This window comes from Anolis sagrei, chromosome 3, assembly GCF_037176765.1.
Source record: "Anolis sagrei isolate rAnoSag1 chromosome 3, rAnoSag1.mat, whole genome shotgun sequence".
In the NCBI taxonomy this organism is placed as follows: Eukaryota; Metazoa; Chordata; class Lepidosauria; order Squamata; family Dactyloidae; genus Anolis; species Anolis sagrei.
The window spans coordinates 90,614,650-90,634,675 of NC_090023.1; the positions used below are offsets into that span (position 1 = coordinate 90,614,650).

Here is a 20,026-nt window from a genome sequence, read left to right on the forward strand (position 1 = left end):
CAATAAAAATATTTAATAGAGAGTATCTGAAGTATTTTTCCATGTCACTTTTGTGACTTTTGTACAGACATGACATGGAAAAGCTGTATCTCCATTTCAGGCTGCTTTGGTAATGATGCCAGGCTGCAAAGATCATATTCAAAAACCAAGTTATATATGAGCAAGACAGAATTCTAATATAATAGGCTTAATTGTGTGTTTCTGTGTATGTATGTGTTAGAACAATATTTTTCCTACATCATATTGTCTTTCATACATTATTCTGCGTTCTTGGGACATAGGATCAAAGCCTAGGTTAATGTGAAAAACATTCCCTTAATGTATGTATTTGAAACTTATAAAAACTGCTTAACAGGGCATTGGGAGTGTCCAGAGGGAGATGTATATTTTTAAACTGCTTGCATAATACATGAAATAAGTAGTTCTCTTGTGAAGTAAAGCTGTTTAATCCTCATTACAAAGCTTATGCTTTGAGTTATGTAACTGTCAAAAATAGTTTCATGTTTTTTACCACTGATCACAGAAATAATCTTAAAAATATGCCATGCAGAAAAGGATTTTGAATTAAAACCTTCAGTAGTCAATTCCATTGTCTCGCTACTTGTGTCTTAATACAATTATACTAAAAGGAACTACACATTTATTTTAATTTATTAAAATATTTATGTACCTCCCTATATCTAAAATTTCATGGTGGCATTCAGTTAGGGTATGTTTGTGTCTACCTGTATACATTTTGCTGTTTGTTGTTAGTATATTTAACTTTCAACATTTGCAGATTTTAACTTTTGTGGATTTGATTAATATGTTCTTTTAAGGAATCTCTAGATTGTTCAGTGCAATTCTATCATCAGCTTCAGTTGGATGTTGATCATAGAGACCACCTGGAGAACCTAGCAATTTCTAAGATGTGTTCTCTCAAGTAAAAAATATTATCGTTTTTAAATTCACATTTTTAAAATTTGCCATGTTCCCCTTCCTCCCATGAAATTGGAAGTTCTACTATACTAAAGTTAATTTATAGTTTAATTGCCATTGCAGAGAACCAAGAACTATATTTTAGGGCACGTGTTGGGTGCGAGTGAGGGTCTAAGAATAAAATCAGCTCCTTGGAAATTGATGTTCAGCTTCATTCATCTTTTAGGATGAAAGGAAGCAAGTATCTGCAGCCATCACATATATTTTGACTCTTACACATGCACTCATTGTGTTCAGAGTAACTACTATAAACTTAAACTTGTAAAAAGATTTTTGCTATGTTGAATCCTTATTTTTTGTGTGTGGAGTTCACTGCAATTTTGTCTTGTTAGTGTTTTCATTAACTTTGTCTTGAAAACATTAATGTTTTAAGCAGTGCAGTGAAGCCAGTTGCTTGAGCAGCCCTCATATGTATAGATTTTGTGACAGTGGATTTTATTTTATATATGGCTAATTTTGCAACATTAAAAATGTTACACTATGAAATTTTCATTATGCTTGATTTTGTTTGTAGAGCCAGAATGAAGACTGGGGAGGTTTGTCTGAGGATATCTTATGATTAAGAGCAATCTAAAGGCTTAGCGTTTTGATCCCATCTGTTCAATTGGTAACTACCAAATTTACCATTTTGGTGGCATGGATGACATGAGTGCTTTGCAGAGTTTTGCACGTGTAACAGAGCCCTTGCCTGAAGTATAAAGAGGAGCAGAAAAATTACAAGTGATGGGCTTCTGCAATACTTGCATGACAGTACTGAAGTGTGCTTTGGGTGCTCTGCCTTATTTTCCTTTTCATACTAACAGCATCAGTTTGAAGTGTGTGATTTATGGTTTTTGTTTTGGTGTTACTCGTTTTTAGGTGTCAATAGAGCTTGGGATTCCCAAAGCTAATTGCTAGGCAGATGTTGACTTCATAAAGCATATTTAAATATGTCCTGGAAAGTCATTTTGTTTGCTGTGAAGTAAACATAAACTTTCAACAGAGTAATTTGTGTACATTTTAACAGTTGATTTTATATGCTACACAGTAAGACAAGTCTAACCTAAGCATATAGGGATTGCAATATATTTTTGTACAGAGCAACAAGGGATGTGCAACATGAAGAGGTAAGTGCGTGAGACAGAAACACAAAGTCAAAATTCAAATGAAAACAGCTCAGAAAAAGTAGCTTGTTATTTGTCATCATGTTGACTTTTCTTTTTACACCCTTATGAATACAAGGCCTCCCAAGAGCCCTAGTCATAAATTACCCTACTCAGAACTTCCAAACTTAAAATTATAACAGAAAATATATATTAATTAACGTGGGCGTAAAAGAGTCTTGAATCAGCAACATTTCCCTTTTTTATGCTTGCATTGACATTTCTGAAAAATTAATATTATAATTGGATGCCATCTACATAAGATTGTCTTTCAATTTATACAGTCTTGTACAATTCTTGGGGTGATAAACATCCAGGTGGATGAATATCAGAATGTTTTTAAGCAAAACTATTTATAAACAGATTTTAATAGATTTGAAAAATAAGTTATAGTTTCTACTTAACTTAAATGTAAGAAATGCAAACTTATACGTTCAAATCTGCAGTCAAACTGAATATATAACCATTTAGAGCACATGTTTAGTAATGAAAGGAAAAAAATAAATAAACAAATCCCTCAAATTATTCACTGATTTTCTCTTTCCCATCACATTCTTTTTACTACATTTTATGCTGTTTGCGAACATGTTCAGATCTCTAGAGTGGCTTTTCAGAGTTGCACTGGAGAGGAAGGGTGGAAAAGTATTGAGCAAAAAAAAGCTCTCCACATTCACTTTGGGATCCACACCTTTGAATATAACATAGATGTGCAGATACAAAAAAATTCATATGAATTGCGTGATTATCAGCTAAACAGAATAAATTTGCCAAGGAAGAGAACATCTGAATGCAAACAGTTTTTAGTTCCATTAGTTTTATAAGAAAGTGGTCAAATCCATTGTTTTCCTTAGTGCAGAAACAAGTGGAACATAATTTAAAATGTTAAACATGTTTGTACTGCTTTTATGTTAAGCAGCTTTTACATTTGAGGCAATGACTTAGGGGCAAACCTAAAATAATGAGCAGAAATTTTGGGGAGCAGCATTAGTCTCCACTGTTGAAGTAGCACTTGGTGAGGGTATTTTACTCTGGGGCGGTGAAATGTCACTCTAAATTGCAGCACTGAAAATCTTCAGCCGATAACAGACAGGATAGCAGCTTTGCTTTTATATTTCATCTAATGACTCACCTGAGATTAGAAGGGAGATCATCTTAATCCTGAAGGGATATTTCTCAGACTTCTTGCAGTGATTTATGCCCTGAGCTGGGATCTAATAGGATTTTTGTTGCTGATTTTCCTTGTAGCCTTGTTCCCGTTTCAATCTATTTCAGACAACTGGGAAACCTTTTAGAGCAGGGTTTGAACATTACATGGAGAGGTTCAAGGGGATGGAGGAAAATACGGTCTCCTTGTCATCCATTAAATCAAGACTTGATGCTTGAGTTCTGATTAGCTTTCTCTTTGCAAAAGATTTGACACCTAAGTGTATTTAAACTGGGTTTATTGTCCTGTCTTCTGAGTGGATTAAGAAGTGCTGTACTCTTGCTGATGAGGCTAAGTGTGTTTGGCACATTTGTACCTAATCATGCCATCAAGTGAGTTGGCCTAATAGCAGTACTTCATCAAAACTTTAATGAATTGACTTTTAAAATACTTTGTCTTAACCTTCTAATGAGGATAGGATAATGTATAACTGTTCAGCATTTTGAAATGTGCTTTGAGATTTATAACTGCCAGTTGGATCATTGACCTATGAGAGATACCCTTGGATTATCTTCATTTATACTTTAGATAGTTGGACTATGTTGAACTCAGATCAGGAGACAGACTTGCATGAGAGAAAAGTGTATGCTGAAGTTCTAGCAGTAATTTTTCAGAGAAGGTTGTCCAAAGTATGAAATACTTTTGATCACTAATGAGATAACTGATGTTCTGAGCTTGTATTGAGAGGGCAGTTTATCTTCTCTAGAAGAAACTAGCCAGAGAGAACAAGTGGAATTGGCTAGATTGCTGGCCTCGTCCTGAAAAGAAATGCTGGCTTTGCAACCCAGAAGATCACAGGGTTTTTGTATGCAGGTTTTTGCATGATAACATGCAGGTTTTTGTATGATAGAAAACATAGCATCACTTCCAAGTGCTTAATTGCTTGAACTGAAGACTTGTTCAACTCATAAAAAATAATTATGTAAATTGATCAAAAGCCCCCCCCCCCTGCAAATGAGATGACATCATGGGGAAATAGTTAACATAAGCCTTCCCCCAGCCTGGTGCCCTCCAGATATGTTTTCAGCATTAAATTAGATCATGAAGGTTTTTATGGGTAGTAGCCCCATCCACTCCCTGCACTCCACAATATCATACTTGCCATACAAACCCTAGTTCTTTTTTGTATGCCTCTGCTGCAGCATCAGTTAGGTGTCCAGCCCATCTGGGCCACCAATCTCCAGCTCACCCCTTGCTCGGATATCAGCCAGCACACCAACACCTTAAATCAAGAAATAGTCTTTTTAAGATCTACAGAGATACTCGCAGGAACACCTCAACTAGTGAGAGTCCAAATGTGGCAGGCTAAAATCCAGAACCTTAAGCCATGGCTAATATTGAATGAGAGACTCTTCCCTGGGCACACGGAAGACTGGGCAACTTAGAAGGAGCTGAACAGACTGTGTTCTGGCACCACGAGATGCAGAGTTAACCTTAAGAAATGGGGCCACAAAGTGGAGTCCATGACATGCGAGTGTGGAGATGAGCAAACCACAGACCACCTATTACAATGCAGTCTGAACCCTGCCACATGCACAATGGAGGACCTTCTTATAGCAACACCAGAGGCACTCCAAGTGGCCAGCTACTGGTTAAAGGACATTTAGTATAATGCCAAGACTTTTAAACTTTGTGTTTTTTAAATACATTACGACTGTACCCTCAGTTTACTTCTGATACGATAAATAGTTAGGTGCTCTATGAATGTTTCTATCTACATCAGACTGATTCTTGGTTTGACTTGGACTAGGTTTGTTTCAGTGTCTCTTTTTGGCTTTCACTTATGTTTTTTTCTGCTCTGTTTCCTTGCTGGTTTTGATGTTTCTTCAGCATAGGAATTTCTATTGGTTTATGCTTTATTTTGCTTACTTGGAAAGCTGTATCTCTTGTGGGGTTGAAATTCCCAAGGGTGATAGATACTTTAAAGTTTCTTTTTTGTCTAGGAGAGGGCCACAACATTGGTGTCTGTTCTAATTGCTAGGCCTTCACTCCATAGCCCATTGGAACCATATTTCATTCCTCAAGGCTCATGACCCTTCAGACATTGTTGTGAATAAGGCTGTCCTTATGGCCTCAATCTCAAATACAAAAGCTTGGTCCTATTGAACACAATCTTTGCAGACAACATCAGGTTCCTGCTTTTATGCAGGATTCTATTTCATATTTAGAGCATGCTCTTAACTATTTGGACACCTTTAGTGCATTGGCCTTATACATCTGTCAGATCCAGGTACCCTTAGCTTAGAAAGCAAGCTCACCTTGAGATAGTAAACCTTTATTTAAGAAAACAAAGGCAAGTGTTTCATGTCATGGTTGCCAGGACTGGTATGTCATGGTATTCTGAGGACTGCCAACCATCACAATCATATATTTATAGGTAATGTAATTTAAATAATTTGTGGGCTTTCACCCCATTAGTCAAGTTATAGCAGAAGTTATGCTTTTTGTGATCCTTTCCTTTACTGGGCAGGTAATGAAAACATCTTTGGCTTCCCCCTATACTGCCCTTCAAATGGAAAAGGCTTAGATGCCAGGCTCCTATAACAGGCCCATAAATCAGCCTAAACACTATAAGCATCCACAAGTTATGAGGCTTGCCATATTTGCTAGTAGCCAAGCAATTAGTCTTAACAGAGCACTGCCAAGCACAACCCATCATCACTTTTACATGTATGAAGCATGAGAAGTATTCAACTGAATAGCTTGATACATTGATTTCAGTAAGGGCTTCGACAAGGTCTCCCATGACCTTCTGGCAAACAAACTAGTCCAATGTGGGCTAGGCAAAACTATGGTGAGGTGGATCTGTAATTGGTTAAATGGACGAACCCAGAGGGTGCTCACCAATGCTTCCTCTTCATCCTGGAAAGAAGTGACGAATGGCGTGCCGCAGGGTTCCATCTTGGGCCCGGACATGTTCAACATCTTTATTAATGACTTGGATGAAGGGCTAGAAGGCATGATCATCAAGTTTGCAGATGACACCAAATTGGGAGGGATAGCCAATACTCCAGAGGACAGGAGCAGGATTCAAAATGATCTTGACAGAGATGGGCCAAAACTAACAAAAGGAAGTTCAACAGTGACAAATGCAAGATACTCTACTTTGGCAGGAAAAACGAAATGCGAAGATACAGAATGAGGGACGCTTGGTTCGAGAGCAGTAAGTGTGAAAAAGATCTTGGAGTCCTCGTGGACAGCATGTTAAACATGAGCCAACAATGTCATGTGGTGGCAAAAAAAGCCAATGGGATTTTGGCCTGCATCAATAGGAGCATAGTGTCTAGATCTAGGGAAGTAATGCTACCCCTCTATTCTACCTTGGTTAGACCACACCTGGAATATTATGTCCAATTCTGGGCACCACAATTGAAGAGAGATATTGACAAGCTGGAATGTGTCCAGAGGAGGGCGACTAAAAGTGTCTGGAAAACAAGCCCTATGAAGAGCGACTTAAAGAGCTGGACATGTTTAGCCTGAAGAAGAGAAGGCTGAGAGGAGACATGATAGCCATGTATAAATATGTGAGAGGAAGTCATAGGGATGAGGGAGCAAGCTTGTTTTCTGCTTCCCTGGAGACTAGGACACGGAACAATGGCTTCAAACTACAAGAAAGGAGATTCCATCTGAACATTAGGAAGAACTTCCTGACTCTGAGAGCTGTTCAGCAGTGGAACTCTCTGCCCCGGAGTGTAGTGGAGGCTCCTTCTTTGGAGACTTTTAAACAGAGACTGGATGGCCATCTGTCAGGGGTGTTTGAATGCAGTATTCCTGCTTCTTGGCAGGGGGTTGGACTGGATGGCCCATGAGGTCTCTTCCAACTCTATGATATTATGATTCTATGATACCGTACAGTATAATAGGTACACAATGTGGATATACACATAATAGCAATATGTGGTTATGCATAGCAGCAGTGTCATGTTTCAAAAAAAGCACGGTAGGACTTAAGCATAAGATCCTGACAACATTGACAGCCTCTTTTATGAAATCACAGCAGCTATAGAGCATATCCATACTAGATTTATTGCAACTGTGCAATTGTCTTGAGCTGTAGCAGTTAGCTGATGGAATATTCCACAACAACCCTTTGCTCACCCATAGCTTTTATTTCCATATTTGCATGTTGGGCTGACAGATTAATATATAGTTACAATGCAGTATAACTCACTGTGATATCCTTTCAGTAGAAGTCTTTTTTCCCCAGCATACTGTGATAGAATGAGAAATGCATTCTGCTCCTACATGAGACATTGAGTGATTGATTCAGAAATTACACAATATAGGCTGAGAGAGGGTAGTGGAAAGCCAGACCCTGCACTCTTAGGCTCTCTCCTGCATGTACTACTAGTGCAAGGCTAGGTTTAGATCTGATCCTGATCCCTATATGACCATTTTACTCACCTGCACCAGTTCCCATGTCAGGCTGTCTGTACAATGGTAGGGAAGTTAGGGGGAAATGTATCTGAAGCAGTGGAGAGTTAATTGTGAGGAGACTTAGAAAAAGAGTAACTGACAGGAATCAGCAGCAGTTTCTTTATGCTGGAGTATACTCTTGAATATAAGAATCTCATATCAGCTGTTCCCTACAGAGCTACAGTGTGGGGAGAGGATGTGGTGCTCTCTTGGAAATTAACTTTTAAAAACTGCCTCCTGATCTGAGCTGTGGGATATAATCCAATCTGTTTCATCGGAGTTTTAACTTAAGACACCTGTACACGTTGATGCATGGTAAAGAAGTTGATAGTTCTTTTCACAGTTGGATCCTGTGGAGTTTCCCCTTTTTCTCAAATTGATGGTTGGCTTCATTGTTAAATCATAAACAGGTTTACACACTTGAGTAGAACCAGACATTCATACAGAATCTGTTAGTGCATGACATAAGATAATGCCTGTTGGGTTGTAGCAAGAAGTGGAAATAAACAGCCATAAATCGCTATGATCCATGGTATTTAAATGCCTTATTTCTTTTTTTTTTAAAGAAATTGAGCAGTTGCTTTCATTTTTTACAGTAGAGAGTGGCAGTGAACATCAGAGGGAGTGGAATAAAAAGTTGATTAGGAGTGGATGCTAATGTTTAAACATTTTAATGCATATTTTGAGGATGAAAAGCCAGAACAGAACAATTTTAGATGCCTCATTCCTGTGCTGTTCTGTCATATCGCCCTACTCATTTACACATACATATGGAAATAAATATGGGTGAAGCCAACAAGTGATGAAAAGTTCCAGCTGGTTTCATTCCTTTTCCAGACTGCAACTTCTTAGAGGAAATTACAGTCATACAATGACTAAGTGGGAGTTAGTTGTTCAAATCATGCACAGACAGTGGCCACTCACTATTTTTCCTCATTTTTTGGTAATCTGATGGAGCAATTTATGATGTGTGATTAACCCTTCATACCAACTTGATAAATGCAGGAGTCCACAAAATTCTAATCTGTTGTAGCTATTGACCACCTTACACACTGTCTGTTCAGTTTATTTACTCCTGCCTTGCCAGTCAAACATTCCATTTTCCCTCTTCTTTTTTGCATCTAAGTTTTAAACTAGTAAAAATAGTCAGGATTTAGCTAAGTAGCAGGGTTAGTCATAGTTACTGATTTATTGGAGAAAACTGTGAACAAAACAATTGGAATGGAGACAAAAATGATTCCTACTTACTTTCTGAGAAGAGAAGGCAACAAGTAGATGATAATTTAGTGTCAGTGAGCTCCCCCTAGACCTTGAGTCTATAGGTCATGGAGGAAGAGCATCATAATCTACCACGAGTTCAGATTGTTAGTTAGCAATGTGTCTCTGAGTCAAGACCAGAGTCGCTATTACAGAAAACATTTATGATGGCAGACAAAAGGAAAAGGGAGGGCCATTCTCTGTAACAGCTAACATATCCAGAAAAGCCAAGAAAGTCAGAGTAAAAGCAGTTGAACAAGCCTCTGTAAGGTGCCAAAGAATCGGTAGCGCTTGCTGGCTCAGATGTAACACCCAGGCACCATCTTTAAAAGCTAGATTCCACTCAGAGTGGTGGGACAGAACCAAGGAAGGTGAGTCCCCAGTCTAATATGTGGTTGCAGTGGCAACAATTATGCGGTGAAATACAGCAAGTAGTCTTAGTGAGTCAAGTTCTGCAACACAAATTACTTAGTCATGTGCAATGAGAAACATCAGAGATTTAGTGCAGACATGTGTTAAAGCAAGAATTCACCAATCATTACATAGGTCCCATGTTGCAGCAAATAGTCCAGGTAATACTGATATGTCTGGGAAAAACAGCATTATCAGAATTGGATTCAAATTCTGGAGACGATGATGAGTCAGAGAGTGAAAGTGAGAATATCTCTGAGGAAAAGGCAGGAAAGGAAGGTAGTGGAAGTAAGTTTGAGTTAAGCATTTCAAGGGATTGTTGAGAAATAATTACATTAGCCTTAGATTCAAGTGGAACTTCAGGTGAGGAGAGCCTTAAGGGACAGCAAAGGGCTAGCAAGGTGGCTACAATAATGCAGCAAGTACCATTGCTAGAAATGTTTAGAAATTTAATTGATTCTGAATGAAAAGTCATTTTAATAATAGAAGATTTACTAGTTATAACAGGAAATTATATGCGTATGAGAAGGAGCTCATATTATTTGCATGTCCCAGGAATAAAGAATCTGCCAATCACCCCACATATTTATTATTATTTATTTACAACATTTCTACCCCGCCCTTCTCAACCCCGGAGGGGGGTCTCAGAGCGGCTAACACTGGCAGCAATTTGATGCCGCAGAACACATTATAACAATATAAAACCATAAATACATAATAGATTAAAAACAATAACATTAGTTATACTATCATATAGCCGTTTCCATTATTGTAACAGTCATATAGTCTGGTTCAGTGTCCGAAGTGCTGTTATACCTGCTAGCCAAAGGGCTGGTTCCAAAACCACGATTTCAGTTTTTTCCTAAAGGAAAGGAGGGAGAGCGACATTCTAATCTCGCTGGGGAGCGAGTTCCACAAGCAGGGGTCACCACCAAGAAGACCGTGTCCCTTGTCCCCACCAGATGCATTTGCGAGGCTGGTGGATCTTAAACTACAAGGCGGAATGTAGTGGGAAATATGTTTCATGCTTATGTCTATGTTTGATTTTTATATAGTTTTAATGGTTTTTATCTACAGTTTTATGTTATTGATTTAGATATGTTATATTTTTAAATATATGTGAGGCATTTAATTTGCCATTTATTATGTTGTAAACCACTTTGAGTCCCCCCAGGGGTGAGAAAAGTGGTATAGAAATATAGTTAATAATAATAATAAGGAGTTGATGGACTACTTAGCAGTGCTCTAAGTAGTCCATCAGCTCTGATCCCAAACTTGTTACTCACAAGAGAAGGACATACACATGCTGAAAAACAAAGATGAGAAAATACTAATAGATGCAACATTTAAGAGAGGACAATTGTTTATTTTTGCCCAGGTCCTATAGCAACTTCCTCATTCTTCATTTCTTTCATATATTCTCAGTAGTAATTTGAATTTGTAGAGGAATATGGAAAGATATAGCTAGCTTTTGTTCCTTCTTAGATTTAATTTGAGTAAGACTAAAAAGTTAAATATTTGATTTGAGTAACAGAAGATAGTGTGGATACCTGTGACATGGGATGAAAATCTTTTTTTATTTCTGAATAATTTTACAGCAGTTTTCTTCTGATACCTTTTAGAACACATTTTTATAAACTGAACTAGGTGAATGAACATAATGCCAGCAAATAGGGGAATTTCAAAACTAACATTTTTCTGATGATTGGGTTTGAGGACACACATGCTCACACGAATAAAAAATATTTTCCAGTAATTTCATTAGAAATAAATAATGCAAAGAGTGTTCATTGATTGATCAGACTGTTACAAATACTAAGAATAAAATATTTTACTTAGTGTAATTGAACTATATCCTATATGCTTTGAATGTGATTTTCCTGCTTCTTGGCAGGGGGCTGGGCTGGATGGCCCACGAGGTTTCTTCCAACTCTGTGATTCTGTGATTCTATGATTTTATATCCAATGTTATTCCCAACTACACTATCTATAAAGTGAATTAGACTAAATTACTGCTTAGATCCCATTGATTTCAGTGGGTCTATTCAAGTACAAAGTATTTTGGGGGGAAATACAAGATGTGCTGTATACAAGTCTGTAGGAATATCAACAGACTAATTATATGTATGAATTAGAAGGCATAGGAACACTTTCTCACATGTGAAAATTCTCTGAAGTGAGTTTGATCTGATTATACACAAGCTGCTTCTAAGATAAATCTGAGAAAAAACATGAAATAATTTTAAATACTGTGTACGGTTTTAAGTGATAGAAAATCCACAAATCCAAATCTCCATCTCTGCATAGCTGGATTAACAATTAGCTGGCCTGGAATGTTAATGCAGGTGGTTTTAAAATGGATTAAAGACTGTGGTCTTGTGACTTGTGATTATAAAGAATCCATTCATAAGATTGTGCTTGAAGAAGAAAAGTAAAGATTCAAAAACTCAGTTGGGCAGTACTTTGAGAATCAACTGAAATGCCATAAGAATGTGTGCTATAATTAACCATAGCTTTCATACTGTGTAAGAAACAAATCAGTAGTAATGCAGTTGGGTATAGTTAGATGCAATTGCAGGCACAATCTCCATCCCAGAAATAAAATCAGGTTGCTGAATGTACAAATAAAATATGATGCTACCTGTTATTCTGGTGTTGTGATTGGTTCAGCAGGGCACAGACTTTGCTCTTTCTTTTCTTACTAAACTTGGCCATATGCAAAAAACAAAACAAAACAAAAACACTAGCTATCGTGGTATGCATGTATAGAACAGATCATCATGAGCATGGTGTGGGAGAAAAATAAAAGAAAACAACCATACAGCATTAATTTTTTAGCCCTCAATGATGTGTGGTTGCATATAGCTTGCAAAACTATTATGGTAATGTCCTTTTTCCAGCCTACATACATTTGTAGTAGTATATGTAATTTTAAAAATCAGATAATAAAACAACAATAGCATTAATAAAGAAAACAATAATAACATTGATGTTATTAAGCATTAATAGAAGTACTAAATAAAAAGCCATTTGTTTATATTGTATGCATGCAAATTTCTGTACCATTTATAAAGAATCTACACATTTTTTTTATAGCCACGTCATGAATACTTTAATGTCCCAGTGTACTAAATGACTTCATTCATCATGCATAAGAGAAGCAATAAAGCTGACTTACTCATGGCAGAACACTTATCCTCAGCTTGGTGAATCCAATCATCTTGAACAAATTAGTGTATATCACACTGTTATTTTTTGCTGTTTGTATATTTTCCTGTCTTACCATTTGCAGTGTCTGTGTTTTTCCTTTCATTTGTCTTGTCTTGTCAACATGCCATCATTTTCATTTTAAAATATTTAAATCTTTAATTAGCACTTGATATAGCATGTAATATTCAAGCTGAAATACTATGTGGAGCTTAGATTTACAATTTAAATACTGAAACCCCATGGTACAGTATTCTGTCAAACTGGATATAAATGTGATATTTGTATTTGCAAAATAGATACGCACTGACCTTTTCTTAGGTGCGTTAAACAAAAAGTGTTTTAAACAGATGGCTTATAGACAGAACATAATTTAAAAACCTTGAAAATTACTTTTTTATTTTAAAAAAGCATATTTTGGAAAGTAGCATTTTGTACTTGATGTTTATATAAGAATTTAAAATTTAAATATTCTGATCTTGCATTATTAAGAGCTTCAGTATTTATGGTACCCTCTAGTGTTTGAAAGGGCTTTTCCATTCACTGCAATGTTGGAGTTGTTTTCCAGGCCTACTAATAGACCCAATCATTGCAGGTAAATGGAGACATCCACGAAAATGAATATATCTTAAGTAAAAAATACAATTCTAGAATTTCTGTGCTGAAATATGAACCGCCCAAGAATTAACAGTGGAAAAAAGGGTTATTCTGCTTGTTTTGTGTAGGGAAATTATTAACTTATGCAGTGGCTATGTTTCTCAAAAAATATAATATAATATAATATAATATAAACTTTATTTATAACCTGCCCTATCTCCCCAAGGGGACTCTAGTCAATTTTCCAAACTAGTGGCAAACACTCAATGCCATAATAATGAAACCAACCAAATCGAGACAATACATAAAACAACTTATAATAACTAGCCAAAAATAAGTAAAAATAAGTTATTAAATAAAACATAATAAATCTAATCAAACGCATTTACACCATAATAAAATCTAAACAACTAAATTGCATAAAATATAAAATAATTTATAGTAGCCTTAACTATTTTAAGTTATAAAATAATAGGGAATAAGGGTTAGCTCAATCAATCATATGCAATATAAAATTCCAGTTTAATTGGTATTGGGTGATACCAAGATATATATCAAAATACTTTCAACAGTGAGGCATTTAACATATTGATTCTACAACATTTCTAGATATATGGCAAATAAATTATAGAAAATTTCTGCCTTATCATTTTGGTTTTTTTGGGTTTTTTTAAAAAAAATGGTATTGCTTCTGTGAATGTATTTGGTTGTGCTGCATTGCATACCCTTAATCTACGAAGTGCTATGCATGGAATGCTAATGAGCTGTTGTGGCCTGTTACAGTTTTATATTCTTGCATGCTTGCAAATTATTGTGAATTAGCTTTCCTGGCATGTCTTTAATAAAGTATTGCATGCACTTCTCATGTGAATGCCTTTTTTTTCTTCCCATCTCTTCTGTGTTGATATATTTCCTGTTTGTGCGGTTCGCTATTGGTAATTTTGCTCAGGAGAATAAATCTGTGAAACACTTGACTACACTGTACAAATTATTCCTAAAGCATTTCCTGCGTTACACATTTCCAAACTCACATTTGTATGTACACTTGGCAGTTGCTACGAATGTATATTTTATACATCTATATATGTATGAGACTCAATGCTTTTGTAGAATGTTGTTTGCTCATAGTATATTTATTACAAACTGAAACACTATCAGATATCTAGAAGTAGACAAAATTAATAACCACTTATCTATTAGTTATATAGTGTATCTACATTATTTGTTTTTTAGGATTAGCCTCCTTGTGAATAGAGGGCAACTTTTGTGGTGCCAGGGGCCACTTTTCTGTTGGACAAGTGTTAAACTGCAGCAAACTTCCACACAAACAACTCCTTTTACTGGAAAGGGACTCAGAAAGGTGCAACATTTAGGTATATTTTTAAACGGGGTGGGGGGAAATAAAATGGTAGAAATAGTCTATTTATATTATATACTGTACATTGCAGTTCAGTTATTAACAAATAAAAACCACAATTTTCAATAGATTATTACTTGGGAAATGTATTTGTTTCCTAAAAGTAACTCCTCCATGCATTATTTGTAAAATCCCTCCCGCTCGAACTTTATTAAGTGTTACTAAATTATATAAATGAATGGTAAATATATCCATTTTTACTTTCATGGAATACTTCAGAAACATGGCATTTTCCCCATATCCACAAACTAGTCTTTTATTTTTCTTCTGTGGTTTGCTGCTGAATTTTGGCACAGTTTTTCAAATTTAATTTTCCTTTAGGGTGCTGGTCTGTCACATGAAGCGTGGAGAATGTTCTTCTCCCACAGTGCTAGAGATCCACTTGCACAGAAGGAGCCCTGGGCTTGCTTTAACCTGTTTAACACTGAACTGTTGCAGTGGTTCCACAGGTGGGGATCTGCTTCTGTCTGGGTGGATCCATCAGTGGGTAGCTTACCTCATAAATTGCAAGGGTGGTGCTTTTCCTAGTATAGATTTTCCTATTAGTTAACATCTTTCAGCACAGATCAGCTAGCTGGATTAAATAGTGTGCCAAAGGAAATGGTAATTTATACACTCCAATTTAAATCAGATAGTGTTGGAATAACAGGTTGCTCCAGGGGTTACTTTTACTAATCTGGACATCCTGGAACTGACTGTGTAGCTTTCTAGTGGCACTGTTTATCCTTTCATTCATGAATGTTTAGAAGCTTTATTTCTATAAAACAAAACAAAATCTGATAAAGATAGGTTTAAGGTTGTTGACAATAGACTTATCAATAGCGTGGTTTCAGTGACGAGACTGAACATCACTTGTGTTTTGTAGTGAAGCCAATGCACTTATTTTAAATAGAAGATTTAAAAACAACATCTGAAATTTTGTGAACACTTTCTGTTCCTCTGTGGGAACTCTATAATTAAAAATGTATGTTTATGTATATCGTTAACACTTCCTTTTCTTAGAACGTTATTGCTAAATTCTGATTCTCTCTTTTTTGGCTATGCCTTATTTAGGATGCTAAAGTAAGTGTTCATTCTGTTAATACAAAACTTACAAGTTGTACTTTTAACAAATCAAATGTATTTTTGTTATATAAGAAATCATTAGGAAAATGTATTATTACAGTTTTGCTTTTAAACATATCCAAATCACTTCCAGCATATTAAAACGTCTACTTGAGCATTATATACAGAATATGGAAACTTTAAATGTCTGACAGGACTGATACTTCCAAAAGGCTTTGGGCCTAACATTTTAAAGATACTGTCTTCACCTTTTTCCTATCTGCCCAGTTGACTCAAAGAATAGATGGATGGGGTTGCAGGAAGTAAGAATGTGCACAAAATACAATTAGAAACTTCCTGAAACAAATAGTGTGATCTGTAGCTACTAGTTGATTGTTCAGGACTGTGTATATGTTTCAAGTCGCTTGTTAACCCCATGAATTTCATAGGGTTTCCTTAGGCAAGGTGATTTTGCGAGTTGCTTCCTTTCTTGTTAGAATGCTTGCAATGCTTCCACAGGAGCCCAAGATCTGTTCACTCTCTAATTTTCCTTCCACAGGAAGCGGAGACTCCTCGTAGTGTACTTGAAGAAATTGGACTGACATAAACCTCGTTTGCTGATGTCTTACATGGTGTTTCATATACCTGTAAATGTTCACTGCCTCCATTTAATGTTAGCTAATGGTGTTATGATGCTATTTGTCAGTATTACTGTTCTGCTGAGCTACTTCATTCAGACCTACAAGAAAAATTCAATTTACTGTCAAGTTGAAAAAGGGAGCATACTTTTTAGGGAAAAAATTAAAGGGATTTAAACTACAATAATTTAGAATGAATCCATAAATTAAAATGAACCATACATGGTAATTTATGTGATATTTTATAAACATTACTGTGCCATCACGTAATGTGTCAGGTACCATACATTTTGCCATATACTAAAACAAGTTACTTATGGCAAGAAGGTGAAATTCAGTTAATATAGAACTTGGCTTTGTGTAACCAAAGACTCTTATTATACAGTCAGACACTCATACATTTGTTAAAATTCAATTTAGGTTATTACATAAGATTGGGGGAAAATAACTTTATGGCTATTTCATTTATACCAAAGAATCCTGCTAAGGTCTGCAAAGTCAAACTGTTGTGAATTGCCATTGTAACTTCATTTCCAATAACTGAATGGTAAAGGATTTCATTAGAAATTCTAATGAATGAGATCACAGTGAGATTTTAAATTGAATCAGAAAATGGAGTTCATTCATTACAAAAGGAAAAAGACTGAGGTCATATGAATTTTTTTAAGCAACAAGCATTCTTTTTAATACCAAATTGAAATGCTTCCTGAATTGCATATTTGGTTTTTTTGAAAGTATAAAGGAGAATCAATTCAAAACACATTAAGCTACTGTGATATAATCTCAAAGGGAAGCATGTAAAAATGATTTTACCAAGCACATGTCCTTAACGTTTTACCAGTATAACTATATGTTTGAACTAGAACTCAAGCAGTTGCTTGTAGAGTTTGAAAATATGTAGTTACACATCAGTTTTCATCTCACCTCACAATGTTAGGTTTCATTAAAATGAATTTCTTTACATAATAGAAACAAGCCTTAAAATGGGAACTTTGTTAAAATCACTGCCATGTTTTCACAAGACACAAAAAGGCTGAAAGTGTATACACATTTAACTTGGTAGTAGTCCCAATAACAGGGCTTGTGTCAAAATAAATATGCATAGGTTCAGGCTGCAGAGGTATCACAAAGCCATACTCTATTTACTCCGATGTGTGTTTTTGCTGTTCTATCCTGTATCCTACTGCTAAAAAAGCTTCAGTACAGAGCACATGCTGTGAAAAGCAGTGTAACCCCCCCCCCCCCTTCCACATGTGTAATATCTTGTGTGTGTTCTCACTTGGCTACTTCTCCAATAATGTTACTACTTGCTGTGATTGGTGTGCTTTAAAGCATCCAAATGCTTTACTTTAAACAGTACCACAGATCTGAAGTAATCATGTTTGCTTAGGGTACAGAAGGAGTTGGGTTCACCCTGGGGAAACATGGACTCCTGAATTTCAGGTGACATTATAATGTGACCTCTTGTGTGACACTGAGGAGACAGAATTATTTGGCCTTTTAAAATGTCAGCTGAAAAGCAACTTTTGTGTATATTCAAACCATGTTTAAAGTTTACACCATTGCCTTGTATGTGCTTGGTTGGAAAAGCTTTGACTGTGACATGCGCAACGTGAACACTGTCTTAGTATCACACTGGTTTAGTTGTAATAAATGTCCATTTCTACTGCATTACTTTGTCCGTGTATTCTAATAGTTAATGGGAAGACATGTTTCTTTCAAAATGCAGTGAAGGGTTTTTAACTGCATAAACATATTGTCATACTATGCAACTATTTTTTCTAACCAACACAAAAGTATGTAATGGTTTGTCATAGACCCATGTTTTTAAGAGTATTTCATCGTGGTAAACTTCTAAAAACACAAACTTTTAAAAGAAATGTACTTTGTTCTGTAATACACACAAACATGAGGGGTAAGCTGCACCTTTGATACTCCAGAATTAAAAATAATATAGTGCCCTATTGGTGATAATTCTGTGTAGATACCATTTTGAGTCTCTTTAAATGTCATCACCTCCAGTTTCCTCAATTTTATTTGATATTGCTTAATCAGAGAAATATAGTGTTTCTGGCCAAATGTCTTACTTTTCTTGATTCTTTTCTCCAGAATTTAGGGGCAGTGATTCAGGATGGGCTAGATTGTGTTTAACTATTTGTACCATTACAGTAGAGTCTCGCTTTTCCAACATAAACGGGCCGGCAGAATGTTGGAGAAGTGAAAATGCTGGATAATAAGGAGGGATTGAGGAAAAGCCTATTAAACATCAATTCCATTATTATTTTACAAATTAAGCACCAAACATGTTTTACACAAATGGACAGAAAAAGCAGTTCAATACATGGTCACGTTATGCAGTAATTACTGTATTTATGAATTTAGCACCAAACCATCGCAATGTATTGAAACAGCTGTGGATCCAGGCGGGAAGCAGACAGCGTTGGATAATACAGAATGTTGGATGAGCGAAGGTTGGATAAGCGAGACTCTACTGTATTAAAATACAAATGTAACCAATTCAGTGAATTAGCAGTGCTAAAATTTGGCTTTGACAGTTTTATAGTGGAATATATTTACTTGTGTGGCAAATATTCTGTTAAAAACAAGTCTCAAATTAATCCATATTATGTACCAAACAGAACTGGACTGTGAACTGAATTTATTTTAATCCTTGGCATTCTTGAGTTTGACCATGTTACTACTGTTTTATGGAATTATTTGAGTTAATGAAGTCATATTTCACCTGCATTTCTAGGTCTGCGATACATCCACACATTTTAAAATCAAAGTTGTGTCTTCAGATTCTGGTCACATCCAGTTCAGTGGTATGCTCTAGAAGTGTACCATGTGTACAATCTGATTATGATTGGGAAAAATCACATTCATATAACTACCTCTCTGAAGGCCAGGGTGACCCTCAGTAACATTGCAGAGAAATGCCGCTGTGAACTCCCAGGTGGTGGCTTGCCTTCTGTTTCTCCCCCAACTTCCTGTACTTTTTCGCACTGAGATATATCAGTAATTAGATTTCCTTAGGGTAAGAAACCCTATACATTTCTATTTACTCAAACTGAGATACACTTATAATGAAGTTTCATTCAGTAAAATAGTAATTTGTTTTAAGGCTACTTATAGCAGGTGTGGAAGTTTTGCAGATGTAGGACTGCAGGTCCCACCAGCCCTAGCCATCATTGCTAGTGGTAAGGAAAGCAGTTACTCATTCAAACATATTTGGAAGACCACAGTCTCCACCTACACAGTACAGCTGAAAAACAAAGCACTCCAGTTGTTGGACTCCAATCCCTTTCAGCCTTAATTAGCAGAATCAATTGTAGATGAGAACTGCAGTCCCACAGCAGGAAGGCCACATGCTCCCTATATCTCTAATTTGACAAAGGATGTTACAAACGCATACTAGCCAACAAGACCAAGGCTGCTGGGAACTGCAATTCAAAGTCACTAAGCCAAGAGATGTTTAGTAAGCTACTACAAGACCGTGGCTTTCTACATGCTGAATTACCTAAATGGCAGTGAAACAATACATTGTGCAGTCAGTCTAAACATGTTTTGGTATAAAAACAGAAAACACAAAAAAGAGGCAAGACTATGGGAGTGTTACTAATTAAATGTTTACAAAACGATTAATGGACTTGTAAAGAAGATCAAATTTCCACAGCACTACAGCAAGTAATTAGCAGATACTAAGAGATGCACA

At 36.2% G+C, this 20,026-nt stretch overlaps 1 protein-coding gene across 4 annotated transcripts in view; it reads left to right on the top strand.

The window, feature by feature from the left end:
- AP1S2 (adaptor related protein complex 1 subunit sigma 2) overlaps nucleotides 1-17,982 on the top strand; it is a 34,031-nt gene extending 16,049 nt beyond the window's left edge. For 2 of the 4 annotated variants that reach the window (XM_067466794.1, XM_060770019.2), the window contains one exon: nucleotides 16,233-17,982. In XM_067466794.1, the coding sequence (XP_067322895.1) occupies nucleotides 16,233-16,280 (48 nt within the window). In that variant the 3' untranslated portion in view covers nucleotides 16,281-17,982. Of the gene's footprint in view, nucleotides 1-1,492; nucleotides 1,586-12,504; nucleotides 14,071-16,232 lie in introns of those variants that run through there. The other 2 variants (XM_060770018.2, XM_067466795.1) reach the window with 2 other exon arrangements.
- Nucleotides 17,983-20,026: the final 2,044 nt, after the last annotated feature.